General features: G+C 52.8%; 1 protein-coding gene across 5 annotated transcripts in view; it reads left to right on the forward strand.

The window, feature by feature from the left end:
- The first annotated feature begins 333 nt into the window (after positions 1-333).
- Positions 334-23290, forward strand: part of SLC38A10 (solute carrier family 38 member 10) — a 40400-nt gene continuing 17443 nt past the window's right edge. For all 5 annotated transcript variants that reach the window (XM_052657311.1, XM_052657308.1, XM_052657310.1 and 2 more), the window contains exons 1-10: positions 334-725; positions 3479-3596; positions 8169-8214; positions 9033-9126; positions 9345-9488; positions 10358-10482; positions 13067-13169; positions 13980-14162; positions 16392-16503; positions 17342-17448. In XM_052657311.1, coding sequence (XP_052513271.1) covers positions 627-725; positions 3479-3596; positions 8169-8214; positions 9033-9126; positions 9345-9488; positions 10358-10482; positions 13067-13169; positions 13980-14162; positions 16392-16503; positions 17342-17448 — 1131 coding nt within the window. In that variant the 5' untranslated portion in view covers positions 334-626. The remainder of the gene's footprint in view (positions 726-3478; positions 3597-8168; positions 8215-9032; positions 9127-9344; positions 9489-10357; positions 10483-13066; positions 13170-13979; positions 14163-16391; positions 16504-17341; positions 17449-23290) is intronic.

Below are 23290 nucleotides of genomic sequence, written 5' to 3' on the forward strand. Positions count from 1 at the left end.
CAGTGTGATTCATTGTATTCACCAGATTAGCCTAACTGATGATACCGTATGTATGTGACAATGTAGAACTGTGGCGAGTTCCTTGTGCTCCAGGTCCTGAAAGAAAGGACTCAGGATACCAGGTCCTCAGGAGGATGATTATCAGCTGGGTGCTGGAACAGGTGCTCAGACACCGGGCCCTGCCCACAGGTCCCGCCCCACAGACCCAGCCCACCTCTCATTGGTTTGCTTTCCACCAAACCCCGCCCCACTAGGTCCGCCTCTCTCCGTAAGAGCCCTGCTTGAGCACCGCCTACTCGCCGTCACTTCCGGGCAGAGAAGCCCGAGGAAGGAGGAAGTGTGTGTCAGGGTGGCTGCGAAGCCGGGCTGAGGTGTTCCTGGCTGGCACCCCGCAATTCTTCCGGGTCTATGCGTGGGGACACGGAGGTGGCCGGCGAGAACCAGCGGGGGAGGAAGACATGAGGCGGCCGTGGGGTCTGGCGGGGTCTGGAGGTTGACTGCCCCTGCCGCCTTCCCAAGAGGCTGCCTCCTCCAGGCAGCCAGCCACCCGTCTCCCTCAGGGTCTCACGCCCCACCGTCGTCCCGGCGCCTTGAACTGGGGCTCCCGGGCCTCTAGACCCCGCGCTATGACTGCGGCCGCCGCCTCCAACTGGGGGCTGATCACGAACATAGTGAACAGCATAGTAGGGGTCAGTGTCCTCACCATGCCCTTCTGCTTCAAACAGGTGAGTCCAGCAGGCAGTGGTCACCCCCCTCGCCGCCCCGGGCTCACCCCCTCACGGGAACTAGGACTTGGGGAGGCGGCCCTGCGGCTCGCCTGCCCCGTGGCTGCAAGAGAAATTGAGGAAATTCCCTCGACGAAAAGCTTCAGTCGCTCAGTCCTGTCCGACTCTTTGTGACCCCATGGACTGCAGCACACCAGGCTTCCCTGCCCATCACCAACTCCCGGAGCTTGCTTAAACTCATGTCCATCGAGTAGGTGATGCCATCCAACCATCTTATCCTCTTTTCTCAAGGAAAAGGTTAAGAACAGTTAATAACTTCAGATCAAAGTGCAAATTAGCAAAGTAATATGATCTTTTAAAAATGGAAAGTGACCACAGGATTCAGTGTTATTTTTCTTTGTTATTATTTCTAAAAACTCTGACCTAACTGCACTTGTATTCAGAAGCACATCAGTCAAACCCCCAGGCCTTGGAACTAGTTTGGGGTGTTGGTTACAAGGTAATGACTCCATTCTCCAGATTGTGTGCTTAAAATTTGTGCATTTCACCATATGCAAATATTACCTTGATTGAAAAAATCCAAAATATTAAAAAATTGGTGTCATCCCAGCATTAAATACTGCATGAAAGAAACTCACCATTTTTGAGGTGTGGGTTCATTTGGCTTCTGTTTAATTCACAAATAAACAGGCATTTGGTATGGTAGAAAAAGGAGGTGATAGAATTATCAAATTGGGTAACTTCTTTCCTAAAAATGAACTTCTTAGCTTACTGTGTGCCATGCTGGAGATACTGTTACCTCTGCTTCTTGGGGCAGGAGCTGTCTACTAGCTAGGTTGCTTGAGGGTGGAGGAGGAGAGGGACACCAGGGAAGGACAGGTGGCCAACAAGGCCTCAAAGACCAGTCTTACATGATGAGACCAAATAGGTGGGAAAATGAAAATAAGATGGATATTTTGGAACTGAAAATCGGCGTCAGCGTTTAATTTTAGAGTAACGCTGCATTTTTCACATTTAGCATCTTTTTGGATAAAAATAGCAAGAAGAAAATGCATGTAGTGTTCCATGTGAGTGGTTGATCTGACTTGGTTGGTGAGCATGTTGGTGGGAGGATGGAGACTGCAGGGCTGTGTAGAAGGCCACGCTGGCGGCTTCAAGAAGCAACATCTGTGTCTTGGCTTGTGAATCCCAGCGTGGGCCAGCCACCTCTGGGTATTGGAAGTACTACGTGTCCCAGCGTGCATTGCGACTTGCCTGGCACAGAACTGCATCCTGGGATGTGTAGTTGGCTGGTCCTGAGTCTGTAAATGCAGTGCTGCCTTCCTTGACTCCTCTCTGCCAAGTGCCGCTGTGGCAGGGCTCTGGTGATTCAGATTTGAGTGTCTTACTTTGTGCTGGGCATGAGTCCCCTGTCAGAGCATTTAAAAATGGGCCAGGCTGAGTTGTGTGGGGGGAGAGCTTATCGGTGGGTGCCCTCTTGCAAGCAAAGACCTGGAAGTGGTTTGCCCTGCCCCGAGGGCCTGGCCAAGTTAGGACATGCTGTCACTCATCACTCAGACTCAGCGTCTTCTCTGTGAGAAGCTCCTTGGCAAGAACACCATGTGAGGCCAACAGGCAATTTGGAGATGTGTGTTTTTATCTGGTAGCCAGGTCACTTCAAAGTTTTGTTTGCGTTTTTTGTTTGTTTGGTTTTAATAATTTGGGGTACTTTTCCAAAAAAGCAACTTATTAAAGTGTAACATGCATACAGAAAAGTGAACTCATTTTAGGTGTCCTCTTGATGGATTTTCATAATATTAACAAACACATATAGCCAGCTCCCAGACTGAGGAATACAGCATTGCCAGCACCCCTCACCCCTGCCTTCTTACTGAGGGTCGCCCTCTCACCCCCAGACCCCACTGGTCAGTGTTGCCAGGTTTTAACTGTATGTGGATGCATCATGTCGTAGGTGTCTGGCTAGCATTGCTCCATTTATCTGTTTTTTAACCTTTGCTAGGCAGGCGTGGCATTTCCTGTTTGGAGCAGTTAGGAACACATGCACGGGGTTTGACCACATGGACCTGTCCTGTGGGGTGGTGACCTGCACGCAGGAGAGCTGGCTGGTGGGCTGTGTGTGTATTCCGCTCTGCTAGATGCTAGTAGGACAGTTGGTTGTTTCTTCAGTTTTTGGATTACAGATAAACCTGCTGTAAACATTGGCATGCAGGTTTGTGCATGAACACATGTTTTCATTTCTTTTGGGTAAATACCTAGGAGTGCAATTGCTGGTCAGATGGTGAGTGTCTGTTTAACTTATAAGAAAGGCGTAAATGTCATTTTTAATCTCTTCCTTCCAGAATGTGTTTATCACTCGTAGCTGTTGATCCAAGTGGCTGGAAGGTGATTTGCCGTAGGGTGTCTGCAGGGAACTGGGGAGACTGGCAACCCCTTACCATTCCTTGAGACTCTGGGAAGGCAACGGGGTCCCTGGTGCTCTTTTGGGGACATGTATATGCTTTATGTCCCTGGACAGAACGTGTTGACCGCTCCATCCAGGAACTGTTACTCACTGGCGTGGGGACAAAGTAGAGCTGGGGCCTCAAGTCTAGGGAGCGGGGGCCAAGGGGAGGGCTTTTGGTCATCGCTTGTGCTATTCACCTGTGTTCAGTGTGTGAGATAACGATGCTGTTCAGTTCAGTTGCTCAGTCGTGTCCGACTCTTTGTGACCCCATTTATTTTGTTAACGTCTCTCTTTTGTCCCAACACTCCAGTGTGGCATTGTCCTGGGGGCCTTGCTCTTGGTCTTCTGTTCTTGGATGACGCACCAGTCCTGCATGTTCCTGGTGAAAGCTGCCAGCCTGAGCAAGCGGAGGACTTACGCTGGCCTGGGTGAGTGCATTGCCTCCCTGAGAGGGGCAGGACCTTTCTCAGCACCTTCTTAAAAAGTGCAGCATCTGGATCTGGGGGTGTTGGCCTTAGTCTTTTAAGTACTTTTCTTTCACTTTATTATTTTTTTTTTTTTGGTCATGCCGCACAGCATGAGGGATATTCTTTCCCTGACCAGGGATCGAACCCACACCCTGTGCACTGGAAGCATAGACTCTTAACCACGGGACTGCCAGTGCTTTATTCTTTATTCTGCTTTATTCTTAAAGAGTCCTTTGAGCAGCAGTTTCTTTTCTTATTTTAAAATTTAATGCAGTTAAAAAAAACAAAGCTGTTAACATCAACACGTTTTAAAATTGAGTTAATGCTTGTCCTCCTGCCTTCTCTTTATGCACATCCACACAGAGAGGCCCCTCCCGGTTCAGGCAGCCTTGGCAGCGTCTGTTCCTATGCCTGCGGCCCCAGAGCCTTCCTTCCAAGCTGCCTGACCCAGATATTGCTGCACGTCTTCACTTTGAATGCCATGGGCAGCCCGTCCTTGGGCTCAGGCTTGTAGTGGCAGCAAGTCATCACCTCCTCCGCGGCATCCTCTATGTCCTGTTGCTGTTGGTTGCAGTCTTGTTTCCTCTAGTTCTTTCTTCCTTTGATTTCAGCTGAGGCAAAGAAGGCTGTGCTTTCCACCTCCTTTCAGTTTGATCTATTTCCTGGGCAGCCTGTCTCTGAGGGCAGGGCCCCCACTCTGCCGCCTGCCTCAGGCTGGTGTGCGAAGGCTGCGTTCTCTCCGCCACCTCGGACCTTTCGACTCCACGTTGCATTCTGGGAATACGTGGTGTGGGTATTGAAATACCAGTACATGTGGTCTCAGAGGCTGCCCTATGCACGTCTGGGGAAGACTCCCATCCTCTGGCTGGGACCCCCTGACCATCCAGCTAGTGTGTGGCCCGGATGCTGGGTCCGCTCGCAGAGGCCCTGGTGGGCCCTCGGCTCCCAGCTCTCACAGCAGGGAGGAGGTGCCAAGAGGAAACGGTGTGCAGAGTTCCCGGGGCCAAAGAAAATAAAAACATCTGTGAGCCCCACGCGTGGGCTTTTGGCAGCGTGACCTCTGGTTTCCTTCCAGTCTGCCTACTTTGCATTGGCACCGAGATACTTGCATTTGTTCTGACCTCAAAACTGAAGGACTGCTTCCTTCTCTCTCCATTCTGATAAGAGTGGTGCTGTCAGACTCTTTCATTGCTGTTGGCGTCATGTGGGGAAGTGAAATATAGCGGCTAAATTTGACTCGCTCCCGTGAGACCAAGTTCTACTTGGGATGGTATGTACACCAGGGCAGGTCCCTTCCTCCTCCTGCGAGGCTGTGGCTTTTGGGGTGACTCTTTCTCCCTGCTCAGGGTTCCCATGAAATGCTTGGCTGTTCCCTGAAAGAGGATGAGTGACCCTGGACTGGGGAGGCTGTGGTTTTTGACAGCTGTCCATCTGAACATTCTTAGAAAGTCCTTGAGAAGGCAGACTGGTTTGACGAGGTGTGAAAGCTTGAAGAAAACCACCTGTGGACACCCTCCTGCGTGGTTGGCTGGGGCTCCCACCTTTAACTGCCTGTGGTGGCTGGAGCCCAGTTCTAACTACCCAGAAGCAAAAAAGATCTGAAACCACCCGCGGTCTCTGATTATGCCTTTGGTACCAAACAAGATGGTGCATTTGTGTGAACTCCCACAGTCCCCCCAGGCCCAGCCTGCAGCATCAGCTGCCCTTTGTCCTGGCTCCGTCTTGGCACCATCTCTGAAATGGAGAGACCCCCCCGACTTGGAGCCCTACACAGGACGAGACGGGAGTCTCTCGGACCCCGGGGACCAGCAATCATCCCACACCTCCTGGGCCGTTTCCGCTGCTTGTAGGTCTTCTGGAGGAGACGGACAAGCCTGGCGACAGTGCAGTGCAGAGTGTAGAAGCTGCTGAACGGCAGAGGCATCCTCAACAGATAACGTTTTTAAGCCATCTGCGCTCCAAGAACGGGAGGGTGGTTTTCTCAAGTTTGAGTTTGCGACATTTCTGTTTGGTTCATCCCTGGAAGTGACCACAGGGCTGCCCTCCCTGTCCTGGCCTATGCGTAGACATCACTGGAGAACGAACTTTGCCATTCTGGGGAAATACAGCCCTGGTGTATCTTGTGTTTTCTGTTGGTGTTTTGTGGTGTTCTGTTTGCTGCTTGTAGACCCAGTTCTGTGAATTTTATCTACTTTTTATCTGCTGTTCCTTGTATGGCTGACTTTCAAGTAGACTTTTCAAACCCCATATTCAGAAGACATAAAGCTATACCAGATAGTCAGCCGTCCCTAGAAGTCATGGCCCCATGAGGCCACTCTGACCCAGGCCCTGCCTGCAGAGGTGACCAGGCCTTGCTGCCGCCTTGGAGCGCTCAGCCGTGTGCAGCAGCTGCTCTGGCACCACGTCTGTGGTCCTGTTGTCTACCTGCCCAGGTTTCTGTGGCCCTGGTCAGCCTGCTGCCCGATCATGGCTGGGTGGGGCCGGCAGAGGGCCTGTTCCTCCCTACCTGTCCCAAGTTGTGTGACCTGCATCTGTGGTCACTTGGCTTGGGAAATGAGGGTCATAAGACCATCCTTTCTGACACCCAGGATTCTCTGCAGTCCCCACCCCTTGTTTATCCAGCAAATGGTCATCATATGTCCCAGGCAGATGGCAGCGGGAGTCAGGTAGCTGGCTCTGGGGAGGGCTGGGTTGAGGTCACTGCCCTCCGTGTGAATAGCACACTTTGGTGTGTGCTTCCCCATCTCTGCCTGATAAGTGGAGGCTGTGGACTGTGGGCAGAGAGCGTGGGGTAGGGCTGGGGCCCGAGTTCCACGAGGTGGCCTGAGAGTTAGTTCTGTGTGCCTGGTGACCACAGAGCTGTGGGCCCGGCTGTGGCCCCAGGAGAAAGCCCTGAGCCAGCCTCTCTGGGGAGACTGGGGAGCCCCTCCTGACAGCACTCCTGCTGCACGCCTGGCAGGAGTGCCAGCTCCGGGTCCCCGCAGGGCCCAGCCCATGAGCTGCAGCGAGCCTGCCGCAGGTGGAGAGGGGAGGGCCGACCCAGGAGCATGGGGAAGGGACCTGCCTCTTGGAAACCATCCAGCAGATGCCATCCAGCCTCACGGGGCAGGTCTGGTGCTGTGGTTCTGGTCCAGAGGGGCGGGAGGGCAATCTCTGGCTTGCCAGGCAAGAGGCTGAGGGCCGGACGCTTGGAACGATGTGTGGGGTGTGTGTGGGGCTGTCCCGGCTGAGAGCCGGGCGGGAACCACAGGCCTCAGCACAGGCGGGGGCAGCAGCACTAGGATCGTCCTTCTGGGAACCGGTCAGGTCTTTCTGGGTGAAAAGGTGCCGCCTCATGACTTTTTTCTGGCTTCCTAGAGCAACTTTAGTTTCCTTTGTCCAGAATGCGGGTGTGTTCTGGAACTCTCTCTGGCAGGGTGCTCTGAGCGCTTAGAATATGCTGTAGATGCTCAGCTTCCTTTTGGAGAAGGAAAAGGAATGGGATGGCTGGGCCCCGGACACCTTCATGTTAGGGGCACTGGACCTTGTGTCTTAGAGGACCCCGAGGTGCAAGTGTCCATGTGGTCGTTGGACAGGCCTGGGCTGGAATGAGCCCCGGTTTGCTTCCCAAGGCCACCTGCCCTGTGGCCATGTAGCCCAGGGTTTCCATGTTCACCGGCTTTTGGCAGTGCTGTGCTTTTTCCTGAGTAGTTCGAAGGTAAAGTCATGTTTTTTGGACTCGTTCACGTCAGGGGGCCTGCGTGTTCCGTGCTCTCTGGTCTCCTGGACGGCTCTGCCCATATGAGGGAGGGGGCTGTGCTGTCGCGCCCCCCCTCCTGCTTGCTCCTGGGGGATCAGAGCTTCTCTCGGCCCTCGTCCGGCTCACCACGGGGCTGGGTCGCAGGGGTTCCCGGCTTCTGTGAGGTCCAGGGAGGGGCCTGCTGAGTCAGCTTTTAATCTCTCCTCTGCTGGAAATAGCTCCACTGTCAGGAAGGATGGGCAGAGGGGCTCCTCCAGGCTTGTGTGCACTTGTCCCCTCCTGTCTCAAAGCACCTTGCTCGAGACTTTCTGCTAAAACCATAGTGTGAACATGAAGGCCCTTAGCCAGGTCCCCTTGTTATGTCTGGGAAAACCAGATGTGCTGGGGCTGGGCTGACCGCCCTCCCTGGGCACCATGCACCCTGTGCCGGGCGGCCCCCGACCCAGGCAGGCCTCCCTCGGCCTCCTTATTGGCAGCCTAGCTTGCCCAGAGGGAGACTGTTGCTTCCCTGGGACCATTTTTCTTTTCTTTTTTCTTTCCTTTCCTTTTCTTTGTGGATGTGTGAGTATGAAAGGTGACCCACCCTAGCTTTGTTCTTATTTTCGGTGATTCTTATTTGTTGAAGGTAGATCTAAAAAAAGCATGGGACCAAAATTTTCAAATATCCCCTTATACCCACAGAACTCCAGACCCACAGGTTTTTGTCACATTGCCTTTCACAGGTAATATCTTTACTGATGTGCTTCTCTCAGTTTAGACTGAGCGTTCATTCTCTTTTTCCCTCCCTGCACTAGCATTGCACGCCTACGGGAAAGCAGGGAAGATGCTGGTGGAGACCAGGTAGGTGGTGCCGTTCTTTTGGGGGTAATTCTCTCTGGCCTTCACTTGTGACCAAAGAGAAACAGGAGGGTTGTTACACAGTGAGCTGGATGTTTCAGACGTGGATTGGTTCATAGCTTAAAATATTTCTCTGAAGTGTTACTTACTAAATAGTTGAAAGTTTAATTTATTGTACCCTTAAAATGATTAGTGTCAAGCCTGAAAGCCTTATTTAAGTCTTACTAAGAAAAATATAAAAACGGAAAACCCAGGGAGCACAGCAAGGGGGCGCTCCCTCGGCTGTACTTCATCTCTGGGTTCTGTTCCTGAAACTCAGATGCGCCGCCCCCCCCATCCCGCCCCTTGCCCCAAACACTGTTGCATAAAGATGGCATTAAACTGGAAATGTCATATTCTCCCTTTGGAGTAAAATTTTATGAGATGAAAAAAAAAATGGTTGAGAAATTGCACTTTTAGGCTTCTAAATTAGGGAATTGCAAACTGAAAAGAATAACCCTGTTCTGAAGCAGTTGATTGTTCTTTTAACTTGTCTTAACATCACAGTGCATTTTTGTACCACCTGAAAGAACTTTTAGAACCTCCTGCTGAGAGAAAAATGTAATACCACATAAAGAAGAGTTTCGTGTTGCTCAATATTCATTCTGAGTAAAATAGCAAACTCCGAACTCTGCAGCCAAACCCTGGAAACTGTTGAATGTTGACACTGTGTCTCCTGTTCGACCCCTCCCTTGGGTTGTTGCATGTCAGCGGGCAGGGGGATGCGGGTGTGTCTGGGACCCCTGTTGCTCAACTCTCAAGCTCGCCCGCCTTCCTTGCAGCATGATTGGGCTGATGCTGGGAACGTGCATTGCCTTCTACGTTGTGATTGGCGACCTGGGGTCCAACTTCTTTGCTCGGCTGTTTGGGTTTCAGGTAAGGACATCTACAGGTGTGCGGTACGTCGGAAACCTCACGGCTGCTTGAGTGGCAGCCTGGGAACTGTTTGAGTCCACATCTCGGACGGGGAGTGGTGGGAGGGGCTCTGAGACCAGCACGCCAAGAGGCGACGCGTGCTGGGCCCCAGTCAGTTCCGGGGCTTGGGGTGGGAAGCCCGGGCCGTCCCTGGGCCAACACCTGGGCGCTCCGCCCAGGTCACGGGCACCTTCCGCATGCTCCTGCTCTTCGTGGTGTCCCTGTGCATCGTACTCCCGCTCAGCCTGCAGAGGAACATGATGGCCTCCATCCAGTCCTTCAGCGCCATGGCCCTCATCTTCTACACCGTGTTCATGTTCGTGGTAAGTGTCAGGCCGCCAGCTGCCGCTGAGGTTGACGGGAACGTGATGTAGAATCCGCCACAGGAGCCTAGTGGCCAGATGGGGCCGTAGGGGAGGGGAGTGCTCTGAGGCAGGGAGTGAAAGCGTGATGCTCCCCAGTTCATGGAAGACCTTTTATGTGGGCTTTGTGGCCAAGAGTCAAGAGGCCAGCCTTTTGTCGTGACGAGGTGAGAGCAGTTGTTGTCTAATGAGTGTTTATCACTGACTGTTGAGGGGGCAGCGGGGTGCAGTCTGGAGTTGATACTCAGGGCGCCCCTTGGGAGCCCCTGGGCCTGAGCCTCTGACCACTCCGGTGGGAGCAGAATGGGAGAGTCTGTGCAGTGGGCTCTCCTTAGAAGACCGAGCCCTGGGTGGTGTCTCCAGTGCCCCTTGGCTCTGAGGGCCAGCCCAGTGACCCTTCCTCTGCTTCTCCAGGCAGCCCTGTCCTTGATGGGTCTGTCTTTTAAATTATGTCTGCGCAGGACTGGCAAGGACCTGCCAGCTTGGGGGACTGTCCTGACCTGGAGGTGACTGGGGTGTGCACAGCAGGTGGGCCTCCTTGCTTACCATCTGTAGCCCTGGATGGGCAGCCGCCCCCGGTGCCAGGAGGCCCCACAGCTCCTCTGGGCAGCACCTGGCCAGCTGGTGGCACAGCAGAGAGCCGAGACCCTGGGGCCATGCACCACTCCCAGCCCCTGCAGCACCCCCAGCCCCTCCAGCCGGTGGCAACAGGCTGCCCTGTGCGGGGCCTGCACTGTGGTGCCGGCTGTCTCGGTGCCCTGCCCGGCCCTGGCCCGAGTCCCACCTGTGTGTGCTGCCCTGTGCCAAGTCCCGCTTCCTTCTCCTCGCAGATCGTGCTCTCCTCCTTCAAGCACGGCCTCTTCGGTGGGCAGTGGCTGCAGCGGGTCAGTTACATCCGCTGGGAGGGCGTCTTCCGCTGCATCCCCATCTTTGGCATGTCCTTTGCCTGCCAGTCGTAAGTACTACCTGCTCCTGGGGCCCTGGGGGTGAGTGTTGCAAGGGGAGGCTGCCATCCTGGGGGCGGGAAGCACCGTTTCTTTCAGTGGGTGATCCAGGCCATGAGGAGGAAGGTGTTCTTCACCGTGGCCTCTCCCGCTCCGGGTTCAGGGCGGGAGTTCTGTGTTTACCAGGAGAGAAATTGACTATTCCTGAGATGTGTTGCAGGCACTGTTGGCGACAACGCCCAGTTTGCCAAATCCCCCACGAGCAGAGTTGGCTGTGGGGAGCACAGCACAGCCCCGAACCATCTGACTCACAGAGTCCCAAGCGTTTTGCCAGAGTTTAGCTGTTCGTGTGAGAATATTTAAGAGGGAATTGCACAAACATTGACTTCAGACTGCTGCTGGGACGCTTTCAGAGGCGCGTGTGTGTGTGCCTGTGTGCGCGCACACGTGTGTGCGTTTGAGCAGGCGTGCGCTCTGGCACTTGGGGCTCTGTAAATGCAGAGCAGTGATTTCCATAATTCCAGCAGCCTTACCTTCTCCACCAAATGACAGGAGCCTACGATCCATGCCCGGTTGCGTGGTAACCCTGCTCAAAAGAGGCGTAAATCCGGCCGGGACAGGAAAGGACCGTCGGTGGCGGGGGTCTGGCAGAGCAGCCCCCTGCAGCTCCACGGGCGTGAACCGTGCCAGTTGTAAACTAACGTGACAGATGAGACTTGTTCCGACTGCTGTGTTTACACCCACACTCGAGATCCAAATCGTCGTTCCCACTTCTCGTCTCGCTTGGCAGCTCGGTTTCCGCCAGAGCACACTCCGCTCTTGCTGTTTAACGTCCCTGTTAGAGTTGGTGACAGAAGCTACATCCTTTTGCCGTGTACCTAGTTACCGATTGTCCTTTTTTCCTGTGGGTTTGGTCTGGCTTTCTGGTGGGGGCTGCTCTGTCATCAAGTGGGTCTCTTGGGCTTGGTTCTCAGGTTGAGTTATGGGTTCCGGAGAGGGGCGGATTGTGAGCTCATATTCTGTCTGCAGCTCACGGAAGGCGCGGGGCCTGGGGATGTGCCCATATCCCCTGGGGAGTGGAGCCGAGGGTCCAGAGCTGGGGCTCTTCCCCGCATATCTGGCCCCGAAGTGCATGCAGGCTGGGAGCTCTGCTGCCCTTGCCAGGTGGCCATGGGCCCCGCTGCATGGCTGGTCTCCCCATCCTGGATGGACTGGGCCTCTGCTGGGCCGTCATTGTGCAGCCCTCCCTGGTCTGACTTTGAGGTAGATGAGTACAGGGTGGCACAGGACCAGCAGGCCCCCAGCGCAGCTCAGAGAGAGCACAGAGCGCGTGGAGGCCCAGGCTGTGCGGGGCAGGCAGACACCTCTGACTCAGGTAAACCGAGTCATGGGCTGCTTGGTGAGATGAGCAGGTGCTCTGCGGGTGCCACAGGCAGGATTGAGGAAGGCGGGCACCACAGCCTTGCCACACCCATCCATCCCCACATGTGGGCACAGCCCCTCCCCTCAGCGGCTCCTGGGCAGGGGCTTCCCCCCATGTATGCTGGGGACGCCCCTGCCCTGAGATCTGGTGCTGGGGCTCCCTGGCGTGGCCCTGGCTCTGGCCCTAGGAGCTGGGCAGTCCCCCTGCAGGTCCTCTGCCACCTCCCTGGTCTGCATGGGTGTGTGTGCATGTGGCCGCTGACTGCCCCTCTGTAGGACCGAGGTGGGGACAGCTGTCCACGGTGACTCTTGCCCACCAGCAGTGGCCAGTGGGACAGTGCAGGGCCAGGGACAGTGCCAGCTTCTGCCAGCCAGGCCTCCCCCATCCTTGTCATTTGCTGTTAGTAACATAAGTGGGTCCTCTTTGTTCTCCTTTCACCTTTTTTTAAGTTGGTTTTGGGGTTTGGCTCTGCTGACTGTCGTGCTTTTCACTTAACATCCTGCTGCGCCCCCTCCCGGCCTCCCGTGTGGCATGACCGCCGGCCCCGGCTCCCTGGGTGCCAAGCCTGAGCCCTCAGCACAGCGTTACCCTGCTGTCTCCTCTCAGAGCTGCACAGGGTGCTCGCCCCTCCCTCTCTGCCTCCGTGTGGCCCACCTCTCTCAGGTGCCGGCTCCCTGCCTGCTGTTTGCAGAGAGCCCACGCAGACGCATCCGTCCCTCACCCGGCAGCGCTGCCCTGCTGGCCCTGGGCCGTGGGGCTGCAGCCGCTCTCCATCCCAGAGCTGGGTCCATGCCGGCTCTGAGCCCCTTACTGAGGCGCTGAGATGGGCAGGCGGCCCGGCTTGTTTGTTTAACTTTCCATTCTTTTGACAGCGACGCTCTGAACCGCTTCCTGCTTCCCCTGTAAACACGGGCTGCTTAGCCCAGCCCGGAGCTCCCTGGAGCGGTCACGCTCCTGCTGCAGTGGAACAAACTGCCTTTCATCCTGTGGCACTTCTGAAATGTTTACAGAGAGTGCGTGCGGGGAACGCGCCGAGTGCCGTCCGTAGTATTGTGTGAGCCCGGCCTCAGCGCTGGTGGCGGCCAGCGTCGTGGGAAGGCAGGTGTTGGAGACTTGGCTGGGGGCCTGGGAGAGACGAGTCGGCTCCGCGAAGTTGCTCGTTATTTTTACAGCCAGGTCCTGCCCACATACGACAGCCTGGATGAGCCATCAGTGAAAACCATGAGCTCCATCTTTGCCTCCTCCCTCAACGTGGTCACTACCTTCTACGTCACGGTAGGAACCCGTTCATGCCCCTTCCCCTCCCCCAGCTCCTCCAGTCCCCAGTGCAGGCCTGTCCTTGCTTCTTCCCATCCCGGTGGCCGAAGGGCAGCTCCACTCAGCTCTAGGGCCGGCAGGGAGCTGACTGTCCAGGTGGTGTTGGTGTCCCCATCCCCGGAGGAGCGTGGGCACCTCAACCCAGGGCCTGGAGCCTCCGCACGACCTCTGCTGACTCACTGGAGAAAGGTGGTGCAGCAGTGAGGAACTCGAGAAATAGCAGAGCAAGAAAATCGCAAGCTCCAGCCCGTGGATGCGGATGCAGCTCACGTTTCAGTAGATGGTCCCCTCCAGTCTTCTTAATTCTCTTCATTGTTTTTTTACATGGCAGATAGAGTTATAAATTCGTCGAGAGTCTGACTTGTTTTCCTGAACCTTGTGGTTCCCCCACTCTTGTTGGTTTTTCCGAATGGTCCATCAGATTGTTGTTCATTCATCCCGTGGGGACCGCAGTTTACCCCTCGGTTCCCAAGTTTGGGTTTTGAGCCACATTAAATTCAGCTCCTTCGTGGGGCTCGTGGGGCATGCCTCTGCTCACTTTCCAAGCAGGCAGCTCCCTTCTCTTGGTGCCTCGCTGTCCAAGCAGGGAGAAGCCACGTGGGAGTCTCACCTTCAGGGCTTCCGCCTCGGTTCATCAGAGAGGACTTGTATGAGTCAGGAGCTGGTGGGCCTTGGTCCTGCTACAGCTGCTTGTGACGAGGTTCGGGGCCGTTCCCGAGAGGGTGTACCTCTCCCGCCACGTGTCCCCTGCTGTTGGCCCCCCTGCAGGTGGGCTTCTTCGGCTACGTGAGCTTCACCGAGGCCACCGAGGGCAACGTGCTCATGCATTTCCCCTCCAACCTGGTGACCGAGATGATCCGTGTGGGCTTCATGATGTCCGTGGCCGTGGGCTTCCCCATGATGATCCTGCCCTGCAGGCAGGCCTTGAACACTCTGCTCTTCGAGCAGCAGGTAAGGTGCTCAGGGCCCCTTGGCTGGCGTTCTGCCCAGAATCCTTGCTGTCCTGGCCTCAGTTACATTGTCCTCAAGTGGCTTTTGCTAGTTCCTTGTTTTCCTGGGCAGTAGCAGGCAGAGCTTTTTCTAGTTAAAAATCAGAAATTCCAGTTAAGATGGAATCTTTTAATAGGGTTTTTTTTTTTTTTTAAACCAACCAACTTTGGAGAAAAGAGTGCCAGATCAGCCAGGTTGGTTCCTGCAGGAGGCGTGGAGTCAGGCTCAGCGCCCAAGCAGCTTAGGCCCGTGTCCTGTGATTGCCCTGCTGTCCTCCTCTGGGGGAGTCGTGGGAATCGGGGGCTTGCTGCAGCATGAACCTGTGGGAGAGGAGCAGGTGGGAACTCAGGAGAGTCGGCTTGACTGACAGGCATGTGTAATGGCCGCCAGGTGGGCCGATCAGTGCTGGGGTCAGGCTACCGTTCTCTTTAGGTTCGTGTAACAGAAAGTTTTAACAGTTTGACAGAAGACATCTGAGCCCTGAGAGAGGCTGTTTCGTTTGCTGTCATATGTGTAGGCCCAGCTCCATGTAGTCCTGTGTGAGCAGTTTTCAAATGTACAGTTGGAACCCGGACTCCCCCACTAACTGCTGCCCAGCTGACAATAGGTGGTACAGGTGTGGTAGCTCATGCCCCAGGGCGAGGGCATGGAGTTGGCCCCGTCTCTCTGTGGTGGTTCTTGCGTTCCTGCCCAAGTCCTTGAGCCTGGACTCCTGGTGGTCAGTTGAACTCTTAGGCCACAGAGGCGGGGAAGGGAGAGTCCAGCAGGCAGGCAGGGAAGGTGGCTACTTAGGACAGCTGGAACCAGGCTTGTGGTCTAGTGGCTGGCACGTGGTCGAGTCAGCCTCCCTCGGATTCTGCCACCAAGGCCAGCACCTTGAGGCAGAACCCCTGCCCTGAAAAGCTGGCTGCCTGACCCCCGCCCCGGTTGGCTGTCCAGGCACCTGGGCACCACACGAGGCTCTGTCCCCTTGGGGGGCACAGCAGGCTAGCTCATGGAGCCCTGGGGTCCTCATTTGATGCACATGTGTGCTTCATATCTGGAAGCATTTGTGTCTCTGTATGTAACCCATTTTTATCATTTTTAAAATTATAAAATCAGTACCGATGATAAAGGCAATGTTAACTCGAGTGGAAAGCTTACCTGCATGTCTCCATCCTCATGCGAATGACCTCTGCTCCCCTCAGTGTCTGTGTGCATCTCTGCAGATTTCCTCTCGCTGCATTTTCTCCTGTCTCCAGTCCACGTGTATCCATAGAAACCCCCAGCATCACTGCGCCTTTGCTCTCACCTCCTAGTTGTTGCTTGATGTCTCCTGGTCACCCTAGACCTTTCGCAGATAACCCCTGTGACCCCTTGATGCACGTAGCTGCTTGTTTCTTCTCCTTTTAGAGTGTTTCCGGGGGAAATTTCTGCAGGATGCTGAGCCAGAGGTATAGACCTGACACCCACCCTCTCTAGTCCGTTCTGAGAAAGCCACCATTGCAAGTCAATTCTGGATGTTGGGTGCCTCCAAACTGTAGTTCGAGAAGGGTTGAAGCTTCACTTGAGTGGTGTTTTCCTAGCCCAGCAAGAGTAATCACGGTCGGCCCTTCCTGTGTGCACAGCACTGTTCTAGAAGCTTCTCTCCCATCACCTCCCACCACAGCCTGATGAGATGCTTCCGGTGCCCCTGTGCCTTTGGGTGCGGAGGCCGAGGCCAGAGATGGTCTCTTGGGCTTGACTGTAGCATGTTGTGACTTCTCCCCTTGTCTTCTTCCTGGACTCACCTGCTGGAGGCAAGGATGGCAAAGCTGAGCCTGTCTGTGCACATGGGGGGCCCACCGCACCCTGAAACTGCTGTGTGTTACTGTGAGTGGGGCTGTGCTCTGCCTCCTGTGCCAGGCGGTGCTTTAAAAAATCTCTGTCACAGCACTGCTCTAAAAGGAGGACGGAAGGGTTTGTTCCGAGTTTCTCAGAACGAAGTTACCCCCATAGCTGCTGTGAGGAGCAGCCTGGGCCTTCTGGGGCTCCAAGCTTCTGGTTGCAGGTTCACATTCAGGCACAGCTGCCTGTGCTGGGAGTGCTCACCCACCGCCTCCCAGGCCGACCCGCCTGGGGTGTTGGCAGAGCCCTTTAGGGACGTGCTTACAGGAGAGTGGAGAGGAAATTGGTCATTTCTAAATCTTGTTTTTATTTTCTTTCATATAGCAAAAAGACGGGACCTTTGCCGCTGGAGGCTACATGCCGCCCCTGCGGTTTAAAGCCCTCACCCTCTCGGTTGTGTTCGGAACCATGGTTGGTGGAATGATGATCCCAAACGGTAAGGCGGGGGGCTGCTCCAGTGACCAGCCTCCCACCAGCTTACCCCACCCTCCCTGACCCCGTCCTGCTGTTGTGCGCCCCTGCCTCTTTGGTGTTCAACCAAGACACTCAGAGTCTTGCCACCATCCTCTCTGGTCAAAAAAATAGGTCCAGAGACTCTTGGGTTCTCTTTTCTTTGACGCCCTGAGAAAGGCTAGGGAGAAAACGCTGCAGCTTGATGGGACCACAAACACGTGGGTGGAGCTGCCAGGCCTGATGTGTGAGTTAGCGGTTACCAAGCAGTTCCTTCCTTACTTCTGACTCCTGATTTTGTTGACACGTCACTGAGGGAAAAGGGCAGGGCCCTGCTCCAGCACAGATAAAGCTTATTGTCCTCAGACATCCAGTGGGTCCCACATGCCCTCCAGGCAGCAACCCCGAGGCCCCCCACACTCCTGGCTTCCCCACAAACCAGGACAGGCTCTGCCGGGTCACTCGCTGGGCACCAGGTGGGGTGATGTAAAATGAGCTGGCCCAGAGACCCCCGCTGGGTGCCCGGACACTCTACAAGGAGCAGGAGCAGTGATGTGGGCCTAGCATGGGGCAGGAGGTGCTGTTAAGCTCACCTCGCTGGCAGGGAAGCCGAGGTTCAGAGAGGGAGGGCCCGCCTGAGGCTGGCCCCATGCAGCCCTTCATCACGGTGTCAGGGTGGACAGCCCCGCTGTCTTTGTGAGCACAGCAGGCTGTGCCCTGCTCCTTGCTGCTGTCCAGCAGCACGCGCAGAAGGGTCCTCGTGGGAAGATGGCTCCTCACCCTGCTCGCTGGAAGCTCACCCCTCCCTATCACTCTCCTGCCAGTGGAGACAATCCTGGGCCTCACGGGAGCCACCATGGGAAGCCTCATCTGCTTCATCTGCCCGACGCTGATCTACAAGAAGACCCACAAGAACTCACTTTCCTCCCAGGTGCGTGTGGCGTTGTCACCCCACTCCTGGCGGGGCTGGGTCGGGCAGAGCAGGAGGGCATGTTCCCTGATGGCCACTGGGAACTAGTTGTATTCCTTACACAAAAGGATTGTGGTCCCACAGGTCTGGGATACGTGGGTCCACGCCACAGTGAGCAGCCTTGTACCCCAGGGCCACCGAACTGAGCCAGGCTTATCTGAGCGTTAAGTACTGAACAGCTTTTCCCTGCCTGTCTGTCTGGTGACTGGATTATCCGCGTGTGCCTCTCATGTTCCACGACCCTGACGCCATCCTCTGCTGAGGTCACCCACAACTGTCTTGCTGGGACTCTGGGTTTTTTTTTTAATTTATTAGGCTGACCCGGGTCTTAGTTATCTGACATGTGGGATCTTTAGTTGCAGCGTGCACGATCAGGGATCGAAGCCAGGCCCCCCCTGCACTGGGAGTGTGGAGTCTTAACTGCTGGACCACCAGGAAGTCCTTGGGGACTGTCTTGTTGGTGTCGTCTCTCCAGGCTTTCATTGTTACGGACAAAGCCACAGTGAATATGTGTGTACACAAGCATTTCTATACATCTGAGAAAGGACTGTAGGAAGCTACCTGGGTCTGGGATCCCTGTATCAGAGAGCAGGAGCTTCTCCTCAAGGACCCATGTGCGGGTCAGCGCTGTAGCTCCGTAGCTGAGCTCGGCCTCTCCTCTCCATTGGCCCGAGGGTGATGGCAAGTCTTGGCTTCCCTGGAGTGAAGGTGGGCATTTCTTTTTCCATGAACTGTCTGTGCTTTTTGCTCACCTTTTATGGAGTTGTTGAGCTTTGGGTAAATTCTTTGGGAACATAGTATACGTAAGGCAAAGCATAAATCTCACATACAGCTTGATATATGTGGGCTAAGTGAAATGAAAAATGTGAGTGTTGGTTGCTCAGTCATGTCTGACTCTTCAGGACCTCATGGACTCTAGCCCACCAGGCTCCTCTGTCCATGGAATTCTCCAGGCAAGAATACTGGAGTGGGTAGCTATTCCCTCTTCCAGGGGATCTTCCCAACCCAGGGGTCGAACCCAGGTCTCTCAGATTGCAGGCAGATTGTTTTCCATCTGAGGCACCAGAGGGTGTGGCTAAGTGAACACAGTCACAGAACCACCTCAAGGGCAGATACAAAACATTCCAGCAGGCAAAGCTTCCCTGGGGCGCCCTAGTCTTTCCTACACAGAGATTACTGCCTGTCTTCTTATGTTTTGGAATAATTTTGCCTGCCTTTCAAGTTGGTAAAAATGGAGCCTGACAGGAAGTATTGGTGAGTGTCTGGCTTCCTTCCTTAGCTTCACGCCTGAGTTCCCAAGTTACTGCTGGGTGGCCAGGGGTGGTCTGCCTATCCTCCCTGCCATATGCTTCTCCACGTAGGAGTCTACGGTCACCCAGAGCTGAGTGTCCTGGATGGGCTGCTCTGCCTGTTTCTTCTGGTGCAGCCCGTGTGCACTTTGGTTGGCAGTTCTCTTAGGTGTGGAATTGTTGGGTCCCGGGGTTATGTCTGTCCAGTTTTGGTAGATTTTTCCAAAGTGGTCCTCGGCCACCATATTGGAATTTTAATTACATTGACATCTACGGTCCCTTTTTCAGTCTCAAGCCCTTTCACTGGATGTATAGCGGTCCCTCGTTTGGGTTTTAATTTGTGATTTTCAGGTGACTGATGACATTGAACACCTTTTCATGCTCTTGTTAGCTGTGTGGGTTTCTTCTTTTGTGCCTTTCAAGTCTTGCCCATTTTTTATCTATGAGTTGTCTTTTTCTTATTGATTTGTGGAGGTTTGTTAAAGATTTGAGATACAAGACTTTTTTCAGACATGTGTATTACAAATGTTTTCTCTCACTCTTGGCTGCCTTTTCACTTTCTTCTGGTCAACAGATATTCTTAATTTTAGTGTAGTTCAGTTTTTTGAGTTTTTCATTTGCTTTGTGCTTTAAAAAAATTTTTTTTTAAATTTTTATTTGACTGTACCAGGTCTTATTTGCAGCACATGGGATATAGTTCCCTGACCAGGGATCAAACCTGGGCCTTCTGTAATAGTACAGAATCTTAGCCACTGGATTACCAGGGAAGTCCCTTGCTGTGTGCTTTTGGTGTACTATTTAAGAAATTTTTGCTTATCCCCAGGTCCTGAAGACAGTGTGCTCTGTCATATTGTAGAAGCTTTTTGTTTTTCTCTTTCACATTTAGAGCCATGCCCATCTGGAGTGCCTGGTGTGTGGCAGGGTCAGGGGTCATGTTCTGGGTGGCTGTCCAGTTGAGCAGCACCCTTTTGCTCCGGCACCACTGTGGTCAGTCACCTGTGTACGTGTGAGAGTGGGAGCTCCTGTCCCTGGTCTGTCCGTCTCTCCCACACTAGCGCCACCTGTGTTGATTGCGGAGGCTTTTTAATGAGTCTTGATGCTGGCCGCTTTATTCTTCTTCAGGGTGGTTTTACCTATTATTAGTCCTTTGCATTTCCAACTCAATTTTTTTTTTAATTCAAAAAAAATTTTTTTTGGCTGCACCGTGAAACACGTGGGATCTTAATTCCCCAACCAGGGATTGAACCCATGCTCCCTGCAGTGGAAGCCAGGAGTCTTTAACCACTGGGCTGCCAGGAGAGTCCCCCAACTCAGTTTTAGAAGTGGCTTCTCAGCTGTTGGTGTTTGACTGGGGTTACATCAAACTGTTGATTGAAGACTTGACATCATCATTCACTTTGCGACTTTTCCTAATTTCCATCCTTATTTCTCCTTTCACCAGTGGCTTATTTAACACTAAAACTTTAATTTTTCCTAGAAAATCATTAAGTAGCAAAAAACACTGTAATAAGTTGGGAGAGAAACCACAGAAAAAAGGGAAAACATCTTAGTACTTTTAATGGTACTGTTTACCTGATTTTTGGATCAAAGACCCCACGTCTTTATTTTTCAGTGGTCCTACATATTAGGTAACCAGCTTTGCTCTTGACTGCCCTGCTTCTCTTGAGGCAGGTCTCAGACCTTTCCTTATCGGAAGCCCCTCCGTCTGTAGCCCTCTGGGGACTCCATCTGATATTCACTAGTGGTTTCTCTAGATTTCCAAACTTTGGGGGATTTCCTAGTACTCTTTTTGATTGATTTCAAGCACAGTTCCAGTGTGGTTAGAGAACTGAGCTGAAGAACTTCAGTCCTCGGACGTTTGCTGGGGCCCAGCAGGTGGTTGATTCCGATGGATGTTCAGCTGTCTGGCCGTCTGCAGTTGTTGCATGCTGAGCGCATCCCGTGTGTGGTTGGGTTGAGTTTGCTAACTGTGATTTTTTTAGATTTTTATGTATTCTTACTGATTTTTTTAATCTCCTTGTGTATCAGTTATGAGAAGGATATGACAGTTTCCATTTGAATTACTTAAAGGTTCATGTGTCGTTTAGTTCTATCAAGCTTTGCTTTTTGTCCTGAAGCTATGTTACTAGGAGCTTAGAGTTTTAAGATGGTTATATCTTATTAAACTGACCCTTTTCTGGATGAAATGTCCCTTTTTGTCTTTGGAGATGCTTTTCTCCTTAAAGGCAGCCTTGTCTGATACAGTGTAGCTAATCCAGGTTTGTTCTGGGTTTATATTTGCACAATATCGTTTTTGTTATCCTTTCTCATTTGATGTCTCTGTACCTTTATATTTAAGGTTATGTCTTGGGTAAGAGCATATAGTTTGCTTTTGTTTTGTTTTGATCCAATCTGTTAATAGGAGTATTTAAGACTGTTTACAGTTAATACCGATTTGGGGGGTGGGGATTAAAGCCTCTGTCGTACTCTGTTTTTTATTTGTTCCATCTGTTCTTTTTTCTGTATATTTCTTTCTTGCTGCCTTTTGGATAAATCAAGCATTTAAAAGTATTTGTTCTCTATTCTCTTAGCTGGTGTTGTACATTTCTGTTCTGCTCGTGGTTATACGAGGCAGTTTAATATGAAACCTTGGTTTATTAGAGTTGACCATAAATTAGTTGTTTTTCTTTTACTAATTCCCAGACGAAGTAATCATCCAACAATATTTTAACTCCATTTATCTTTGTCTTCGGCCTTCAGTGCTATTGTTTTTATGTGTTTTAATTTTATGTGTATTTTAAACATTACGAGATGTTGTTTCTGTTTTTCAGGTAGTTGATGTTTGTTTATTTTGGTCCTTTGCACCCTCTTGGTTTTCTGGGGCCTGGTCCCATCCCCTGGTATGCTTGGTAGTTTATGGAGGTGAGTGTGAGAAATCGTCCCTGGATGGTGATGTCCTGTGTCCAGCAGACAGAGGACGGGCAGAAGGCCTGTGTCCACTTGCGAGCAATCTGTGTCAGGTTTGCCTTGACACAGGCAAGGGTGTAGCCCTTCCTGAGTCAGGTTGCTAAATTCTCTGCGTAGCTTTCATCCTCTTGGCAGCTGCTCTCTGCACGACTCGGCGCAGCTGGTGGCTGGCATGTGCCTCGGGGAGAGCTGCTCATAGAACGTGGGTGCCTCCTGGAGGGTTCCTCTTCTACAGGATCCAGTTCTGGCTGTGGGGAGCCTGGGGCTCGCCCCGTGTGTCTGCCGGCTCCAGGCTCCTGCTCTGCTGTCCCGGTGCGCAGCACTGCTGGCCAGGAAAAGCCTGCCCTGGTGGGTGGTGCTTGTCTCTGTTCTCTGGATTCTCACTCCTCAAGTCTCAGCTGCCGAAGTGGTTCACCCGTGCCTTCAGTTGAAGATTTTAGTGACTTTTAGGAGCTCCTTATAATATGAGGCAGTTAGTTCATTACCTGCCAAATGGCAAATGTTTTTCGCAGTTTGTGAAGTCCCAGTGTTTTAGTCTATCAGACTCTTTTTAGGAGAGAAAAAAGTCATTATTAAAATGACCCTCCTACACCAGTGTTATTTTAAGGAGTTTTTTCATCAGTTCCTGTAGTAATTCCAGAACTTCATTTTTCCATTTAAATCTTTTACTTTTTTTTCCTGTGCCACATGGCTCGTGGGATCTTAGTTGCCAGACCAGGGATTGAACCTGTGCTCCCTGTAGTGGGAGTGGCGAGTCGTTACCCCTGGGCCACCAGGGAAGTCCCCCATTTAATCTTTGACTCATCTGTATTCTATTTTGGTGTAAGAAACAAAGTAGGTATCCTCAGTTTTTTCTAGCTGACTGCCTAGTTGTCAGAACACTGTGAGTCCGTCACTGGTATGAAATGTTACTGCTTCTGTGTATTAAATCCCTGTATGTATCTGGGCTTGTTTGGGACTTGCATCTCAATTTCCCGCCTGTTCTGTCCAGTGATGTGGCCATCCGTACTGTTGTAATTACCCAGCCTTACGATGGTTACTCCCTTGCCTTGTTGTGTGGCTCTGAAAATGTTTTAATTCTAATCTCTCTTCTTTCATTAATGATGTTTCTGTTTGTTCTTGGTGACTTTCTTTCTTTCTTTTTTTTTTTTTTGGCTGTGCCACACGGCTTCCGGGATCTCAGTTCCCTACGCAGAAATTGAACTCAGGTCATGGCAGTGAAAACCCAGAATCCTAACCACTAGGCCACCAGGGAACTCCCTGTTTACTTTCTATGTGAATGTTCCAATCAGCCGATCTGACTCTTAACAAAAAAAATCCACGTTTTTGGTTTTGGTCTACTTGGAATTCGTTGAAGCTGTAGATGAATTTAGGAAGAATCATTCCCTTGACACTCCGGCTAATCTGCGGAGTATATTTGTGAGCCTCCCAGTGTGATAATGGGGTGTGGCGCTCAGTTGTCATGGCTGCTCTCAGCCCACCTTCCCCATCTCCATCTGCTGGACCAGCTTCTGTCTGTTACGTATGCCGGGGGTACTGGGACCTCCCTTTGCTCTGGCTTTTCCAAC

The sequence above is a fragment of the Budorcas taxicolor genome, chromosome 19, assembly GCF_023091745.1.
Source record: "Budorcas taxicolor isolate Tak-1 chromosome 19, Takin1.1, whole genome shotgun sequence".
Taxonomy (NCBI): Eukaryota; Metazoa; Chordata; class Mammalia; order Artiodactyla; family Bovidae; genus Budorcas; species Budorcas taxicolor.